The sequence below is a fragment of the Elephas maximus genome, chromosome 3 (genome assembly GCF_024166365.1).
Source record: "Elephas maximus indicus isolate mEleMax1 chromosome 3, mEleMax1 primary haplotype, whole genome shotgun sequence".
NCBI lineage: Eukaryota > Metazoa > Chordata > Mammalia > Proboscidea > Elephantidae > Elephas > Elephas maximus.
In genome coordinates this window covers 28,928,708-28,946,977 of record NC_064821.1, presented here as the reverse complement: position 1 = coordinate 28,946,977, position 18,270 = coordinate 28,928,708, and the positions used below count along the sequence as shown (strand labels likewise).

At 51.8% G+C, this 18,270-nt stretch overlaps 1 protein-coding gene across 1 annotated transcript in view; it reads right to left on the bottom strand.

The window, feature by feature from the left end:
* Positions 1 to 1,164: 1,164 nt before the first annotated feature.
* CARM1 (coactivator associated arginine methyltransferase 1) overlaps positions 1,165 to 18,270 on the bottom strand; it is a gene marked incomplete at its 5' end in the record, with an annotated part of 43,631 nt that continues 26,525 nt past the window's right edge. Inside the window, 15 exons of the mRNA XM_049876898.1 lie at positions 1,165 to 1,307; positions 1,486 to 1,554; positions 1,883 to 1,960; positions 2,152 to 2,264; positions 2,343 to 2,432; positions 2,545 to 2,682; positions 3,096 to 3,185; positions 3,361 to 3,446; positions 6,923 to 7,004; positions 7,226 to 7,316; positions 9,556 to 9,733; positions 10,637 to 10,747; positions 13,413 to 13,517; positions 14,473 to 14,579; positions 16,278 to 16,403. Coding sequence (XP_049732855.1) covers positions 1,165 to 1,307; positions 1,486 to 1,554; positions 1,883 to 1,960; positions 2,152 to 2,264; positions 2,343 to 2,432; positions 2,545 to 2,682; positions 3,096 to 3,185; positions 3,361 to 3,446; positions 6,923 to 7,004; positions 7,226 to 7,316; positions 9,556 to 9,733; positions 10,637 to 10,747; positions 13,413 to 13,517; positions 14,473 to 14,579; positions 16,278 to 16,403 — 1,607 coding nt within the window. The remainder of the gene's footprint in view (positions 1,308 to 1,485; positions 1,555 to 1,882; positions 1,961 to 2,151; positions 2,265 to 2,342; positions 2,433 to 2,544; positions 2,683 to 3,095; positions 3,186 to 3,360; positions 3,447 to 6,922; positions 7,005 to 7,225; positions 7,317 to 9,555; positions 9,734 to 10,636; positions 10,748 to 13,412; positions 13,518 to 14,472; positions 14,580 to 16,277; positions 16,404 to 18,270) is intronic.

Sequence of the window (18,270 nt, the reverse complement as noted above, 5' to 3'; positions counted from 1 at the left end):
CCACATCTGAATTTCGGGTGTTAGAAAAAGGGGGAGCAGAAGTAGAAGAAAACTGCCTGTGCTGAAACATCCATTTCCTCGTTTATTTTGCCTGTTTTTTTTTGGAGGGAGAGGTCCCTGCAAGCCCCCTTCCCACGTGTAAGAGGGGTCAAAATGCCATAATACAAGTAGGGACTGGAGCATCTACAGGTTCTGAGGGGAGATACACAGGCCTAACGTCAGCTACAGGAAAGAGGCGCCTTCCATGACAGATCCTTGAGGTTTCTGCGTCTGCCCCAGCGGCCTCCAGGCGAACCTTCCCCCTAGGCCGGGTCCGGGGGGCGCCCATTCTAGTTCTTATTGAGGGTGGAGAGGGATCTGCAGGGGCTCAGGGACAGGACAGCAGCAAGAGGCAGGAGCCAAGGACGGAGGGCCTTCCCCACAGCCGGGCTGGGTTGTACATTCAAGTGTGAGGTGAACCCTTTGGTGGGGGGGCTGCGGGTGCCCCAGAGGTCTGGCCCACCCCCGCCCCTGAAGACTCGGCCGGGCTTCCCCTCACTGCTGAGCCTCTGAGTCTGGGGAGAGGGGCTGCTGGCTCGGCCCGGCCGGCCTGGTTTCTCAGAGGGTCTGTGAATTGACACTGGTTCTTTTTGTAAAAAAATAAAATTAAAAAAAAAGCAGCATGTCACGCCCATTGTGACCAAGGCCCGGTAGTTGAGAGGGAGGCCCCGCCCAGCCAGGGCTGCCTTCCCACTAGAGACAGGCAAGAGGGGTAGGCGCAGAGGGACGGGCTGGGGTAGGGCTGGGCAGCCCGGGCTGCAGGGCAGCTGCCTCCCTTTCTCACTCCCCTCCTGGGTCCGCAGCTGTCAGGCCCAGACACGCCTGTTACAGAGTATGTCAAACCCAGGTCAGGGTGGAGAGGGCAGGCGGGGGACAAGGGCTCCCACAACATGATCTTGTGTAAAGTATGGCTGCGACACACGCTCAGGGCCAAGATGTGGGGCTGGGGGGTGGGGCGGCAGCAACATTGTGTAAAAAAGTGTCCAAGTTCCCATAGCAAAGAGGGCTGTGACCGGGTTCGGGCTTCTCCAGTACAGGGAAAGAGCCCCCACCGGCACGGGGGGGTGGCGGGTCTTCATTTGGTTTCCTGGTGCTGTCAGTCCGTTTGACGATGCCTGGAGGTGCCTAGCTCCCGTAGTGCATGGTGTTGGTAGGGATGGACATGGGCGAGGCCATTGAGATGGCGGGGCCACCCATAGTGAACTGGCTGTTGACTGCGTAGTGGGCACTTGAGCTACCGCCGCTGCTGCCCTGGGCGCCGGAGGACCCTGTGGGGTGGGGCAACAGCACTGAGGGGCCAGCTCTACCCTCTCGCCCACCTGGACCCACAGCAGAGTCAGAGGAGAGAGAGCAGGCGAGAGGGCAGCGGCGTGGCCCGGAGGACAGCACACTCACACACTAGCTGCCCGCCCCCACCCATGGAACCGCCCCTCCTCCCACGGTTACCTTGGACAATCCCCGTGCTCATTATGGAGCCCATCCGGGAGTGGGTGTGATTGACAATCCCCGTGTTGGCTGCGCAGCAAGAGGGAGGAAGGAGGGAAGGGAGACGGCGTCACCGCCCCCAGCCTGCCCTGGCTGTGACAGCAGTCCACGCTCATTGCAGGGTGGGCGCTCACTCGCCTTTCGCACCAGGGGTGTGGGGAGGGTGGGCGCAGAGATGGCAGAGCAAGGCAGAGAGGAACGGAGGGCCTCAGCCAACAGCCCCCAGGAAGAGGAAAAGGTGATGGTGCAAAAGGACCAAGCAAAAGCCAAGGTGGGTTGGGCCACCAGCCCTTTACCTGGCCCAGGTCAGTCCTGGGCTCTGCCCCCCCACCGCTCCCCAGCCCCAGGTAACACTCACCTAAAGGAATCAGGTTGTTGTGGCCCACGCTAGAGCCACCAGCAATAACACTGCTCAGATCATAGGCAGTCGGCATCCCTGTGCCCAGAGAGAGAGATGTCAGGGGCAGTGTCCGTGTAGGGTGTGAGGGGCAGGCCTGGGACAGAAGAGGGGCCGGGTCTGCCACCAAAGGTGGCCAGCACTTCCCAGGGGAGCAGCAGCAGATGGGACCAGTAAATGCTTCCCCCAAAGGTGTGGGCCCTGGGCTGTGGGCTGGGTGTACGACTTACCAGCCACAGCCATCCCACTGCTGAGGTTGTAGGTGCTGCCTGTGTTCCACATGTTCTCTGAGGGAGACGTGTAGTGGGAGCCAGGTGGGGGCGAGGGTGTCGTGCCTGTGTATCTGTGGCAGAGATGGACCCATGGGCAGGGCTGCAGGGCCTGGAAGGGCCCCCCCACACAGGCTGAGGGCCTGTACTACCTGAAGAAGGGGTTTTTCAGATCCAGGAGGTTACTGGATTTGGAGCCCGTCTGGTCTACCTGGGCCACAATACTGATGTCATAGCTCTGTCTGTGAAGAGGAAAGCGGAGGGCAGCCCTGAGCCTCAGCTCAGCCCTATGGTCTACCCTGCTGGGTGGGGTGGGTGGACCCTACCTCCCCTAGCCCCAGGGGCCAGTCGCACCTTTTGTTGGCAATAAGCAGACATGTCCCTGAGAGCGTGTCCCCGGCCTTGGCGAACAGTGGTGACTGGAACAGGCACCGTACCTGGTACCAGTGGGTCAGGGGCTCCGTTGGGGCCGTGGACAGCCACACGGTCATTCTGCCAAGCAGGAACAGGCACACACTTGACTAGGCCAGAGCCACCAGTCAGGCCACCACCCTGCACACACTGAGCTCTCCCTGGTGCACACGTACATATGCGCACACGCGCGCACACACACACGAGAAACCTTCAACCACAGTACACCTACTACCCTGACATACTCAAGCTGAGGGACACACACAGGTAAGGTCCCATGAAGGACAGTCAGTACAGACAGACATGCCCCTCTCAACAGTCTCTTGCACAAAGTGGAGTTCTTGCTCTTTAAAAAGGACAGTGGAACCTGGAGGAGTCGCGTCCCACCTCCCAGACCACAGCTCAGCATCGACCCCCCAGGCCTAGGGGTCACACCGTAGGGAAGGGCGCAGGAGTGGGACTGGGGGCAGCATGGTCTGCTTGGTTGCACTCACATGGAGCCGATGAAAGCAACGTCAAACCAGAAGGCCAGACCGTGAACCAGCCCTGAATGCAGCATGTGGAATTTGAATGGGATTTCTATCCTGGAAGGCAAAGGGCAGTGGTTGCTGGGAAAGCCAAAGGGGCTGCTGGGAGAGAAGTGGGTAGCCAGGTGCAGAGTCCCGGTGCCCCCGCCCACCTGCCCTGGGGCAGAGGAGAACTTCATCTGATCAGTGGCGTTGAGCCAGGCCTGGGACCATGGGGCACGGGCGCTGGTACCTGTGCAAATCTCCTTCTTTGGCTTCTAAGAAGTTCACTGTGTACTTGACGGACTTGGCCATCAGGATCCGGATGTCAAATGTGTCCTGGAAGAGACCACAGGTGTGACCTGACTCTGAGGCACAGGGCCATCGAGGGAGGGGAGAGCTGTACCCTTCTCAGGGAGAAGGTTCTAGGCCAGGTCTGGCCGTGGCTCTAGAGCCATTTGGCTAAAACCAACTTTGCTTTTCTCAGACATGCTGAGGGGGGGATAAATTGGTACAATCCAGCTCTCACTATGACAATGTTCCAGGAGTTTAACCTACAGATACATGACAAACCTACACAAATAATTACAGATTGTTTGTAGTAATGATACACTGAAAACCATCTAATTAAAGCAATGATGGCTCATCCATAAAAGACTGTGTGACCATCGAAAGGAACGAAGAGGTTCTTTGTGATGCAAAGAGAGCTCCAAGAGAAACTGTTAAGTAAAAAAAGCGAGTTACAGAACTGTGTGCTGACGCCCACTCCCAGTTATGATGGAGATCTTGTCTCAGACTAACACTCCTGCCAATAACTATACAAGATGAATAAAAGGCAAAAAAAAAAAAACAACCAAAAATGGTTTAAAAGCACTGGACAGCAACCACAGCAGCCAGGGTTACAGGGCTAAGATCCTAGAGAAAAAGGATATGCATTGAGGGGAGCCCTTTTTGCCTCCACTTTTCCTCCTGGGGGTGTTTGCCGATATGCACACAGGGCACAAAGGCTGGGCAGAAAACAGCTACCTACTTCTTTTAGCAGCCTCTCTGGGTGGGGAAGAAAAAATGGGAGCTCAGGGTTTCAAGGCAGCTGGGGCTCAAGGGGCCAAGATGCTCAAGAAAAGGGAAATGCAGGGAAGTGAGCTGGCCACTGGGCATTCAGTTTCCCTCCAGGCTATCTGTCAATTCCCGAGCTGCCAAGAGATCAAGGGGCAGCCGCTTCTAAGAGAAAAAAGCTAAGGAAAGGTCAGCAGTGTATTGGTGCCGGGAAGGCTGGGAGGAGAAGCTGTAAGACACCCTGCTGCATCAAGACCACTGAAGGCTTTGCCCTAAAGCAGTGGATCTCAAAGTGTAGTCCTTCCCAGGGCATCACAAGATCAAATTCATTTTCATAATATTTGCCCTTTTCATTCATTCTCTCACCTGTGATATCACCACAGATTGAATGCAGAAGCAGTTATGAGAATTCAGCTGTCTTCTATTAAGCCAGACATTAGAGGTTTGCAAATGGTAAAACAAATGCTGCCACCAATCTTGCTGAAAACTTTTTTTGGAAAATAGTTATTTTTCATTAAAAATGCTATTTATGCTAATGTGTATGATATGTGATGGGTCTATGGTTATTTCCAAATGAATTAATAAATATGTACTTAAAAAATTTTTTTTTAATTTAGTGGGTTTAATTTTTAATTTCAATAACTATTGACAATGTATCAATAGATATAACACACGTACACAAAAGCTCTTTGAGATCCTCAGTTTTTAAGAATGTGAAGGGATCCTGAGACCAAAATGTTTGAGAACCACTGCCCTTCAGGGAAGCCAGGAAATAGACTAGCCTCCAAACAGCTCGAATGCCTAATAAAACCAAGGTGATCTGTCCATATGGCTATTTTCCTGCCAGAAGGAAAATAAATCTTCTTTGGAATTAAAAACATCATCCAGAGCTTCTATGCATTTTCATTCTGGCATCCAATGTCCACCCATGCCAAGAGACAGGACCAAATCACCAGGACTAATAGACAAGAGAAACACACCTACCACTCATCCACATACTGAAGTAATTGGAGACTTACAATTAATATGTTTAAGAAAAAAGGTAAAAAATTTAACAGAGAACTGGAATAATAAAAAAATAATCAAAATGAAATCGTAGAATGGAAGTAATGAGAATGTTGACATATGTGAAAAATGTAACCAGTGTCACGGAACAAGCTATATAAAAATTGTTAAATGGGAACCTAATTTGATATGTAAACTTTCACCTAAAACACAATAAAATGTTTTTTTAAGAATGAAAACTTATAATAACTGAAATTAAGAATTCAAAAAATGGGTAGGACAACAGATTAGACATAGCAAAGAGATTAGTGGACTGGAAAATGGATAGTAGAAAATATGAAAATGAAGTAATGAGAGAAAAAAAGGATGGAAAATACAGAAAAGAGCGAAAGAATCATCTGCAGCATGGTGAAAAGGTCCAACGTCATGTCAGTGGAGTCCCAGGAGAAAGGAAATGGGGGCAGGAGCGGTGTTTACAGAGATACTGTACAAGAGTCTCTCAAAACTAGCAAAAGACATCAAGAAAGGGGAAACAGAATAACAAAATATACCTTATTAAACCAGAAGAAGGCAAGAAAGAGTCAAAGAACAGGATAAATATAAAAGTATTAAGATGAAAGATTTATACACACACAAACATATCATATACATACCACACACATATTTATATTATATATATTAAAATTACATTAAATTTAAATGGTCTAGATATTTTAATTACAAGGCAAAAATTTTTAGTCTTGTTATAAAACAAAACCCAATTATATGCTGCTTACAAGAGAGAAACCTTAAGTACGATAATACAAAAAAGTTGAAAGTAGGATGGAAAAAGATACACTGTACAAAGATTAATCAAAAGAAAACCAGTGTAGCTGAACTACTATCAGAAAAAGTAGGACTCCAAAAGGAAGATATAATAACCTTAAGTCTATATAGTATCAAAATATATAAAGCAAAACTGTCAAAACTCAACGGAGAAATAAACCCACAATCAGCGACAGAAAAAGCAGAGCAAAAACTCAGTACAGATAGAGAAGATCTGACAAACACAATAAAGAAATGTGACCTAACTGACTTTACTACAACACTACACTCAAATGATTAGTATACATTTTTTTAAGTGCACATGGAACATTAAAAGAGACCACACTTAGGGCTATAAAGCAGTCTCAATAAACTTCAAAGGACTGAAATAATGCAGTGTGTTCTCTGACCACGGAGAGATTAAGACAATAGTATTGGTTATGCTATATACTTTGTGAGTAAAAAAGGCTAAAAAATACATGAACGTGTACGTGTATGTTTAGGTATAAAATCTCTGGAAAGATAAAGCTTAGAAATACTGTTTGCCTACAGTATTTCTACAGGCAACAGAACTGTAACTGGGGACAGAGGTGGGGAGGCTTTTTACTTTTTTACTTTCTTGATTTTGAATGATGGATCTGTGTAACAGTTCAAAAATGTCAATAATTAAAATAAAATCAGTTCACCAAGAACCTATCCAATAGGAATTCACATATACTGCGTGCTCACTGGGTGCTAAGTGCTCTACACACACTGCTCTTTGGTCTCCAACAGGTCTGCAGAGAGCTCTGTGCAGGGGCAGAAACGAGGGCTCAGAGAGGGGCAGTGACTTCCCTAGGGCAACATGGCCTGGATGAGGCCTGACAGTGAAGCCCGTGCCCCCTCCCATCACCCCAGATGAGGGCCATCCCCAGTGCTAACTGTGACAGCACCCTGGCTGCCCCACTTACCACCACAGGCTGCCGGAAATACTCATCCACAGCAGCACCTCGGAGGGCTGACAGATCCACTCCATGGAAGGATGGCTGGTACCTATAGAAAGCCCCCGAGTCCCCACAGCAAAGTCATCAGCAGCAGGAGAGGCAGGTGGGGTAGCCCTGCCCTCTCTCCCACCTGGTCCTCCGCCAAGCCAAGTCTTTCAGATACTATTCAAGATGAGGGGAAAAAAGAAGAGAGGAAGGGCCACCTGGGGGGTTGGGAGATTGTCCCAGTGAAGGCCCAGGGCAGGACCCAGGATACATGTGGGTACTCACCAGAAGTTGGCCTTGGTGAACTGCTCCATGTAGAGCTGTTCATCCGTAAAGGGCGCGAGGTGGACATCACCAATGGTGGGGAACATGTTTCCTGGGAGTGGAGGCAGGAAGGGGTGCTGGCGTCAGCGTGGGACATCCTGCAGGGCCCAGCAGAGCCTCTAAGGGGCCCCAGATCCCCAACCCTGGGCCTTCCCAGCCCTGCATGCATTTATTCAACACAGAGGTACTGAGAGCCGGTGGCCACATGAGAACTGGACATGTAATGTCTCACTGAATCTGGACGATGATCCAGGAAGGCGGGTGGACCTGTCATTATGTCCCATTACTAGGGCTGGGAGGCAGGAAGGACCTCAAAGATAGGAGCCTCACAGATAAGGAAGTGGTGACCCAGGACATGGGCCCTGCTAGGCTATGTCTGTGAGACGTTAGTCTGTCCACAGACCTGCAGTCAGGGAAAGCAAAGCAAAGCTGCTCCAAATAGAGCAAGGGTTGGCCCCAGGCTGTGGCTGTGGCCCAGGTTGTGTCTGCAGAACTTAGCTGAGGCCAGAGGCTGAATCCACACCACAGGGACTGCCCAGGCTCTGGCACAGACATCAGGCTGGCAGTGGCCAGGCTGGTCTGGCCCATGACCTGAAAGCGGGGCTTAGAGGGGGTCAGGGTACTTCATCTGTGTGACTCGACGAATAGGGGAGTCAGGACCAGTAACTGGGGAGCCAGGGCTCCACAGGCCCTGTCCACCCTCAGGGAGCCTAGGGCTCCAGATCACCCAGTCTCCAGATGTGGGCCTTTTCCCTCCTTCTCCGCAGGAGGGAGGGCCTGAGATGCCTGCAGGACGCTGCCTTCTCCTTGCCCACTTCAGGCTGAACCAGAGGCTAGAAATGCTTGACTCTGGCTCAGAGGACACTCACTGGACCACCTGCCCTGGAGGATGATCCTGCTAGAACCCTGGGGGCTACATGGGGAATAATGCCGCCAGCCCAGAGGGCAACTCTGGCTCCTGCTGGCTAGGAGATGTGCGGCTGGGGGGTGAGCTCCCTGTAATCCCCCAAAGAGCTTTCTCAGCTGGACTAAAGCCCCACTCATCCAGGCTGGCAGAGGGAGGGCAGGTGGCCTGCCCAAGGCCTCAACCAGCAGGAGTTGATCAGGGCCAGGACAAGCCCCAGGAACAGCTGTGTTCCTCCATTCCCCCCACCCAGGATGTGGGGCACAGTTGCAGGGAAATGGCAGCCACCTCCCACCTCTAGACACAGAGCCCCAGGCTGGCCCCTGCAACCTAGATCCAGGGAGGGCAGAGAATCCAAGTGGTTACTTCCCTACAGACCAGTCACCTGGTAGCCACAGGGCCTCGCCAATCTACCTGCTTCCCATGCCCTGTCCCCTGCCTGCTACCCTGGCTGGGAACCTTCTGTGCCACACACACGTGTACATGCACAGGGACACAACCCCTTAACCGGACAGAAATATTCACACTCAGACTCATACCCAGACCTGAGCAGGAAGTGGATACACACTGTGACACAGACTGGCAGATGTTCAGGGCTGTGCACAGCTGCCCAGTGACAGATATGCAGATACAAACAGTCATCCAATGACTCAGAAGCGGCCCACACCCAGGTGCATGGATAGGAAGGCATGGTGACATGAATAGGAGGTGACAGATGGGCAGACCAGGCAACTGCCATCCCCCACTCACCCAGTCATAATATATAAAGCAACCGCCCACTCACACATACACACATACAGCCTCCCCCACCTTCTCTCCATCTCTCTCTCATGAACTCCCCCCACCGCCCCCCAATCTCCTTGGCTCTCAGGAGAGCAGAGGCCTATCAGGGCAACACACCCAGGTAAGGGAAAGGTTTATAGCTAAAGGGTGAAGAAGACAGATTAACTCTTCAGGGAAACTGCCTGCCTTAGGACATAATTACATTCTTTGCACCCTGGCACAACCGCCATCCCCAGCCAGAGACTGTCCCTGGGGGTCAAAGCACGTAACAGCAGGTATAGCCCTGAGGCTCTCTGGGGTCCTGAGGGGGCCGCTCCACACCCAGACCAAGAGCAGTTAGGCAGGCAGATGTCTGGCCTTGTTTGGGGCCCAAAGCTTCTGAAGCCACAGCAGCTGGGGTCAGGCTGGGGAGCCAAGGACAAAGGCCCAGAGTCCCGTTGCTCACTAGGCACCCAATGCAGGTGAGGAGGGAGCTAAACCCCAAACACACTGGTGGGTGCGCCCCTGGCCTCGGGGCCCAGAGAGCCCCCAGAATTCCCACCGACGCAACCTGGCACAGCCTGGCAGCCGCCCAGACAACCCTACATGCTGTGGGGACACTCACCGCTGGGCTTCAGGTACTTCTTGGCGTGGAGGTAGCTCTCCAGCATGCGCTCGTTGAAGAGCATGTAACCCATGGGCTCCGAGATGATGATGTCCACCTGCTCGGGGAGGGAGACCTCCTCCACCTTCCCAGGGATGACTACGATGCGGTCAGTCAGGTTGTTGCTCTTCACCAAGACCTACAGGTGGGCAGACAGGCCAGAGGGGTCATGGAGAGGTCCCTGCGTCTATCCTCCACAGGGTCCTCTCTGGAGCCCAACACCAATGCTCATCTTCTCTTGAGGGAGGGCCTCCATTCACATCCGGCCAGCAAATTCACCTTGGCCTCCCTTATAAGCACCCTCCACCCTACCCAGTGCCGTGACTAGTAAGACCCACCAAGAACCCTCTCCCAGAGCCTCCCCCACAACAGCCCCTGACCCTCACCTCCACCCCATGAGGGCAACTATCACTGGGAGTCAAGACAGGTACCAAACTTAGAGCTGACCACATCTTCCTATCCTAGGGCTCCAGGGCTAGGGATTTATCCATAGCTGGTCACCCGCAAGAGAGGTGACACACTGTGAGGGGTCGATGCAGCATTGTTTGTAATGGAAAAAAACTGGGAAACAGGCTAAACACAAATAAATAGGAGACTGGCTAAATTGGCAATGGTGCTTCCAGCCACTAAAAAGAATGAGGCGGGTCTTTACAGAATGACCCAGAACAGCCCCAAGATACAGCGTAAAGGGAGCAAAACAAGGTGCAAGATGGCAGCATGCTGCTCTTTCTGTGAGAAATGGGGGCGCGGTGGGGGGAAGGACGTGCTCACTGACAAATCCACAATATAGCTCTAGAAAGATTTTCTGTTTCTGTCTCCCTCCAGTGAGGGGTCTGGGAGCCAGGAAGGAGGGGGAGTAGCATTTTCACTGTCTCCCCACTTAATTTTTGCATCTTGAACCTTCTGAGGGCAAGTTTGAGTGCAAAAAGAAAAAAAGAAAACGACACTCAGAGTGAGCAAATGAAATACTGTTGTTGGCCACATCTTATCTGCTGCCAGGGGGCAGGGCAAGGATGGGGTGGGGTCCCAGCAGGCTACCGACCTCCGCGTGCTGGGCCATGGTGCTGGCCTCTACGGCGTAGATCTTCCTTGCTCCAGCTTGGGCCGCGAAAAACGAGAGGATCCCAGAACCACAGCCAACGTCAAGAACAATCTGGGGCAGGAAGGTGAGAAGACACTAGTGAGGTGACAGTGACCCTATAGTGCTCACATTTGTCAGGCTTACTATGGCCAGTCCAAGTGAACAGCATTCTCTGTGCACGACTGGATCGTTTAACACCATTAATAAAGCTCTTCCTGCTCAGAGTCACAGAGCTGGTGAATGGTGGCACCAGGGGTGACAGCCAAACCTGGCTTCACTCTCAATTTCTGTCCTTCACAGGCTCTTGATCAAAACAAACAGAGAAGAAATAAATAAGACTGAGCCATGGGCCAGGTCCTGCTGAAGCACCTGTGCTGTGTCATCCCACTGACTCCCAAGGCCACTGCGGGAGGGGAGAGGCTGAGGCCGGACTAGCCCGTGCAGGTTCCCACAGTGAAGAAGCGGCCCCTGGGCCTGGCCCACGGCTAAGCCTGAGTTCTCAGCCTCAGGTGCTGCCCTGCAGCTCGCTGCCCCTCAACACAGGCCAGAGGCCCACAGCTTGGAGTTTGAGAACTACCTGAAAGCACGTGGGAGCCCCAGGTTCTGGATGAGAAGGTGGTAGGACAGGATTTCTAAAGGCACATTATTGGACCAGTTTCAAAAAGGCACCAGTTTGGGCTGTGAACTGTTTCTGCAGGAAGGGGAGCACCCTTCTGTCACACTGTCCCCGCAGCTTCTCTGGGAATGAGTGCTCACCAGGCAGGGACACCTCGGGGTCCTGCAGCATGACTACTGAGGCTCAACATGGACCAGCCAGGCCCACACAGTGGACATGAGGGAGCAACCGCCAGGAAAAGCTCCCACTCGGCCTCCACCCAGTGGACTCAGGCTGCTGGTTCATTTGAGGTAAAGGGCATGCCCCCCGCAAGCCTGTGCTACAGCAGAGAGGTGTCATTCTGGCCTCTACTGCCCTTGCAGGGAGAAAAGGGCCCCGGGGCGAGTTGGTGGCAGTGTTTCCTGGCTCCATGCTGACACCTGCCCAGAGAGTAACCCGGGGCTTGGCTAAGGCAAGTAGATGCCCAACTGGTGCAACTGGTCTCCCCACGTCTGTCTTCAAAGAGTCCAGGCCAGTGTCTGGTAGACTGTCCCTTGTTCTGGATTTTGTGATTGTTCACTCAAGAGAAGAATCAGGACTGATGTTTCTGGCAGGAATATGGCAGAGGCAGTGACGGCTACGGCACATGATGGGCACAAGAGTGCCAAAGGAGGAATGCTCTGGGCGCAGTGCCAGGCAGAATGCTCATGGCCGAGCAAGGGCCCCATGGTACCTCTCAGAGCTCTAGCTGAACCTGAACCAGGACATGGATCCCCATCCTGGGAGAGCCAGTGGGACTTCCCGAAACAGCAAACACTTTCAGGACCCCCAGCACTGCTCCAACATGGCTCCAACCAGCGGCTGGGAAGAAGGTGGAATGCCAGGAGGGCAGACAGCGAGGTGCACAACAGCGTGGCTTGTCAGAACTTCTCCCCAGGCCACAGGGGCCCTGGGACTGGAACCCAGTATCCTGAGGTGCTTCTCGCACTGCGGGGGGTACAGCGCCATGGTGCTAGATGAGGCAGGTCCTCGTGAACCCAAGATGCGTCCAGGAAAAACCCAGGCTCCAATTTGGTTAAAAAATAAAAAGAAACTCTGGGCAACAGGACACACGAGGAATACTTTCCCTTTTTAACATACGTACTGTGTACTGACTCTTCTCTCTTTTTAATCATGAGTTTACATTACTTCTACCACCTGTCTGTGGGTCTGTCATACTGTGATGGCTTGTGCGTTGCTGTGATGCTGGAGGCTCTGCCACCGTATTGCAAATACCAGCAGGGTCACCCATGGTGGACAGGCTTCAGCGGAGCTTCCAGACTAAGAAAGACTAGGAAGAAAGGCCTGGTGATCTACTTCCAAAAATCAGCCAATGAAAACCCTATGGATCACAACAGAATGTTGTCCCGTAAAGTGCTGGGAGATGAGCCCCCTAGGCTGGAAGGCACTACACTGTAGCTGCAACAATGGAACAGGCAGACAGCAACTAACAACATATACGACTTGGTAATATTAAAAAGATTTAAAAGGAACCAGAGAAGTGAGTGAACAAACTACAGCATGCGCACACAGGGAAAACACTATACAATAATGTAACGTGCTCACTGACATGAAAGATGCCACAAGACACACTGTTAGATGGGAAAAACAGTGTTTTGCAGCAAAGGTATGCTTACTATAATCCTATTTTGTTTAAAAAAAAAAAAAAGTATATATATATATAAAGTTGCTCTGAAATATACATTGGGATACCCACAGGAAAGACATGGAAGAAGAGACTTTATATGGTTGGCAGTGGTTGCTAGAGGCCTTTCATGCTTATACTGTACACACTGTGTTCCTTGAGTTTCCACAATGAGTAGATTTTACTTTTGTAATCAGAAAAAGTAAAGATAAAATCAATGATCAAAGAAAAAAAAAAAAGTAGAGGCAACTAACAGCCTGAGGTGGGCAGGGAGGAGCTGAGGAAAGGGGCACAGGAAGCCCACGACTGAAGGGAGAAGGGCAAGAGGGCCCAGCGGCTCCGCTCCGACTCCCTGGCACTTCTAGGGCCCTGGCCCTCCTGCTCACCCCCAGCCTCAGCAGCCCAGGCCCACGGGGCTTCAATCCTCATATGTGCCCGTGCCCAGGCTCGGGGCTCACCTTGTCCTTGAAGTCGGTGTGGTTCTGCAGGATTGCACGCTGGTAGGTGCCTGTCCGCACGTAGTCCTGCATCATGTTCTGCTGCTGGGACAGGTAGCCATAAAACTGGAAAGAGACACACCGATGGTAGCAGGGCACACTGAGGGTCAGAAGGCCAAGACCCTGGTGACCCTGCAGCAGAGGGCGGCCGTCTGGGGCACAGACATTGCTCAGGAGGCTGTAAGCCCTCTGATGGCACCTGGCAGCTGCTCCAGGAGAGGGAGCAGGGAGCTGGAGGGCAGCCCTCAGGAGGGCCACTGCTACCCTTACGGCCACTGTGGCTAGAGGGACCCAGCAGCAGGCTGCCTGGACCTGAACGCCACCCAGAACTCAGATTAGCCACAGGTGGGGTTCTGGGGTCAGCGCACCTGCCTCATCCTAGGTGCCCCAAGAGGAGGAGGAGCAGATAAACAGAACCCTAGAACTCAGATTGCCAAGTAGGTGAGGTACAGTGTCTCTTTGTAAGACAACAGGCGGTCAGGAGGCAGTGTAGCGCCTGGGCAGGAGCACAGGCTTTGGCATCAGACAGATCTGGCTTCCCGTCTTGGCTCTGCTGCATAATAGCTGGGTGACTTGGAGCAAGTCACTTAACCTTTCTGAGCCTCAGTTTTCTCATCTGTAAAATGGGGACAATAACAGTACTTACCTCCTAGGGTTGTTGGGAGAATTCAACTGCTTCTGTACACATAAGTGAGCTCAGAACAGTCCCTGGCATGTGATCGTGATCAATAAATTTGAATTGCTCTATCATTTAATACTCCTGTGAACCTGAGCTTCCTCTGCAATCAAATCTTTACAGCAATCCTGGTAGGCAGGCACTTGCACCTCTGTTTCACAGAGAAACCGAGGCCCAGGAAGCATAGGAGGCCTGCCCAAGGTTACTCAGCTAATAAGGGGCAGGACCAGGGTGAGACTCAGGTCTGCCTGCCCTATGCTTTTCGCAGCCATGGTGCATCACGGCCTCCTGGTGGGATGGGGCCGTTGGTGAGGAGGCCTGGCCATGGCTGGGTGCCACACCCACCTGGAAGTACTGCACGGCAGAGGACTCCTCCGTCCGCTCGCTGAACACAGACCGCTCCAAGGTGTGGCCCCGGCAGGTTTTCAGGATGTTGTAGAAGGAACAGAAATCTGGAAGGGGAAGCCAGGTCACCGAGGGGTGGTCAATGATTCACCTCAGGAGGCCAGTGCACATGGCCACCCGGGGGAGTGGGTTTCGCATGTGCTGGTGGTCTTCTTCCTATCTGGCTACACATCCTGACTTTTCTACCTGGAGCATGTGGGACTTGGTGATTTCTTTTCCCCAAAAGCAATGTTTAAATTTAAAGGAAAAGAAAAAGGGCAATCAAGCCCACCAACTGGTAACTGACACAAGGCAAAGGCAGGTGTTCCACACTCTGGGGTGGAGTGTGCTTGCGCGTCTGGTGGGAGAGGGTCTGGACATGTCCTCGCTGAAGGGCAGGTGGGCCAAGGCCTGGAAGGGCACCTGATACTGACCCGGGCTGCAAATCTCTAGAATCCGCCCCAACTACTGCGCATCCACCAAGAGGCTCATGGCAGCGTCTGTGCACAGCAGTGGACACAAGGTGTGCAACCTCAAAGCCTAGATGGACTACAGTGACCACAGAGAAGCACAAAGAGGAGAAACCATGACCTGTCCAAAGGATGGAGGGCTATGTAACCCTTTAAAATGATCCGTATTAATTAGCTTGGTGACAACCCCAACATCACAGCAAGCAAAAAAACTGGAACAGTATTAATAAAATGATCTTTAAAAAAAATTAAAGGTGAACAGAAAAAGTTCAGAGGGGCGTATACTACCAAGTGTTAAGGCTTATCCCCGGTGTATGTTTTTTTAACCTTACTTTTTTAAACAATGAATTTGGATGATTTATGTACTTAAACAAAGAAGCAGACTGTGGGAGTAACAATTCTACTGGCCTACATATCGATCCTTATGCCAATACCATACTGGTTTGATTGCTGTAGCTTTGTAATAAGTTTTGAAATTGGGAAGTGCAAGTTTTCCAACTTTGTTCTTCCTTTTCAGCTTTATTTTAGCTGTTTGGGGTGACTGAGAACATTCTGCCACATTTGCACTCCTGCTTCTCTCCGAGCCTGTTTTGTTGTTTGACGAGCAATTCGAAAGCAAGTTGCAGACATCAAGGGAGTTTCTGCAATGCCGCATGAGTGGCCTGCTTGAGGCACAACTGGGCACTGGGAGATGCCTCCTTGGGGGTACGGAAGCAAGGTAAGAGAGGGTCCTAGGAAAAGCTGGAGATGGCCAAACTCTCCAACATCACCTCTCCACTGCCCTCAACCCTGCATCAACCAGGAGACTCGTGCTGTTCTCCAGTGAGCATCCCCTTTGCTCGGCCTCCCCATCTCCAGCCCACCTCCATGGCTAGCACCCACCTCACCAGCAGCACACCAGCCTGCCCTCCACAGCCCGCCTCAGGCATCTCGTGAGTCCACTTGTGCTCCCACCGGAGAAGTCAGGCAGGCCTCTCTCTGCACTCAGAGCAAATCCTCTGCCTACCTCTAAGGTCTCACCCTTCCTGCATCAGCTATGGTCCAGCCACTGCCCGACTTCCTGACAGGCTCCCTCAGGAGGCCTGGGAGCTGCTGAGACTGGGTGGTCAGGACAGGCCACTTGGGGGAGGGGACAAGGAACCAGCGGGGTTGGGGGGAAGGGTTTGGGTAAGCATTCCAGGCGGCGGGAATGGATTCTTACTGCTGGTCTATTTCTATGTGGGAACGTGATTTTTGACCTTAGTACCGATGGATGGGCCATGCTTTAACCAGGCCCCAGGGGCAGAAGGGACTCACCATTTGGCGTGGCAAACTGGATGAGGACGCTGTTGCAGCCCAGGGTGATGATGAAGGACTGCTTGCCCACACGGCTGCACTCCGTCTCTCGGGACACTGCACACTTAAACACACACACGTCTTCATCTACGAGAGGAGAGCACGGGCATGAGGTGACAAGTCCCTAGGGCTGCCTTTGTCAAGGCTGTTCCCCCACCCCCTCACCCTCCCTTCTCTCGCCAGCCCTCCAGATTCTTCCTGGTACCTCATAAGCTGTACTCCCAGCCTGTGCCCTCAGAAGCTCACTGTTCAGGTAGAGGACACATGTCCGGAAGGCCCGGCTGGGACCAGGAGCCCCGTTGCCATGAGGCCTAGCCTAGGGGCTGGGAAGGCGTCTGATGTAGGGTACCTCTGCCAGAACATTCTTTCAGGGAACACCTCCTGGTGCCGGGCCCTGTGGGTCCACCAGGCATAGCCCTGGTCCCCAGGGAGACACAGGCAAGAAAAGGGCAACCATAGGAGGGTCAGAGGGGCTATGGGAATCTGGCAGAGCACCCAGCCCTAGCTGAGGAAGTCAGCCATTCATTCTGCAATCCTACTCTGTCACATGGTGGGTTTGTGGGCTGTGACCAAGGGGTGTGTCAAGAAAGAATTCCTGGAGGTACCTCTGCTTTATTTAGCGGGAGCCCTTTCATGCATGCATTTCCATGGAGTAGTGGCTGGGACGTGGACACTGCGTGGGCCCATGCCCCACCTATGCCACTTACTCAGTGTGTCATGTGGGCAGCTCACTTAATCTCTCTGAGCCTCAGTTTTCTCATCTGCCAAATGGGGTAATGGTGGAACAAAGATCCAGTAAGTTCTTCTCGATGCCACTGAGTTGATTCGAACTCACAGTGACTCCCCATGGGACAGATCAGAATTACCCCCATAGGGTTTCCAATGCTGTAACCTTTACAGAAGCAGACTGCCACATCTTTCTCCCAAGCATCAGCTGGTGGGTTTGAACTGCCAACCTTTCGATTAGCAGCCAAGCACTTAACCACTGAGCCACCAGGGCTCCTTAAGTTCTTACATACGCTCATTAGAGCACCTGGCACACAGGAAGCACTGTATCAATGTGTCCATCATTAGCATCGTTATGATGAAGTCATTTACTCATCCAACAAGCATGTGCTGCACCCCCCCCCTTGGCCACACGGCAAACTGAAGTGTGTGCCACCTGACGCGCACAGCAGAACACAGGTAGCACCTGTGCATTACTCTAACCTAAGCAGAGTCACAGAAAACAACAGACAACTCAAGGCTGTGCGACATTCTCCAAGACAGCCAGCCTGCCAATGTCAGGAAAAGACAAAAAAAAATCGCTGGGAATTATTCTAGAGAGAAGCAGGCTAAGAAGAGTTGACCATCAAATGCAAAGTGTGATCCTGGGCTAAAGCCCAATTTAAAAAGTCTAAAAAGCTATAAAAGGTAACCGGGGAAATTTGAATATGAACTGTATGTAAGGTAATGTTAAATTGTTTGGATGCGACAACAGTATTGTGGTTCTGAAAAAGAATGCCCTTATTCTTAGAAGATACGTGCGAAGGATCTGGGGTGATCTCTCACGATGTCTGCAACTTGCTTTCGAATGGCTCATTAAGCAAACAACAAAATACAGGCTCAGACACAAGCAGGAATGCAAATGTTGCAAAATGTTCCCAATCACACCGAAGAGCTAAACTATGGCCAAATGATTTTTGACAAAGAGGCCGAGACCACTCAGTGGGGAAAGAGCAGTCTCTCTTCAACAAATGGTGCTGGGACAGCTGGATCTCCACATGCAAAACGATGACGCTGGACCTATACCTCAACCACACATGGAAATTAACTCAAAACGGATCAATGATCTAAACATAAGAGTTAAAACTATAAAACTCTTAAAAGAAAAACAGGGATGTAAATCTTAATGACCTTCAAGATTTGGCCATGGATCCTTAGAATATAAGAAACAAACAAAATAACCATTGTT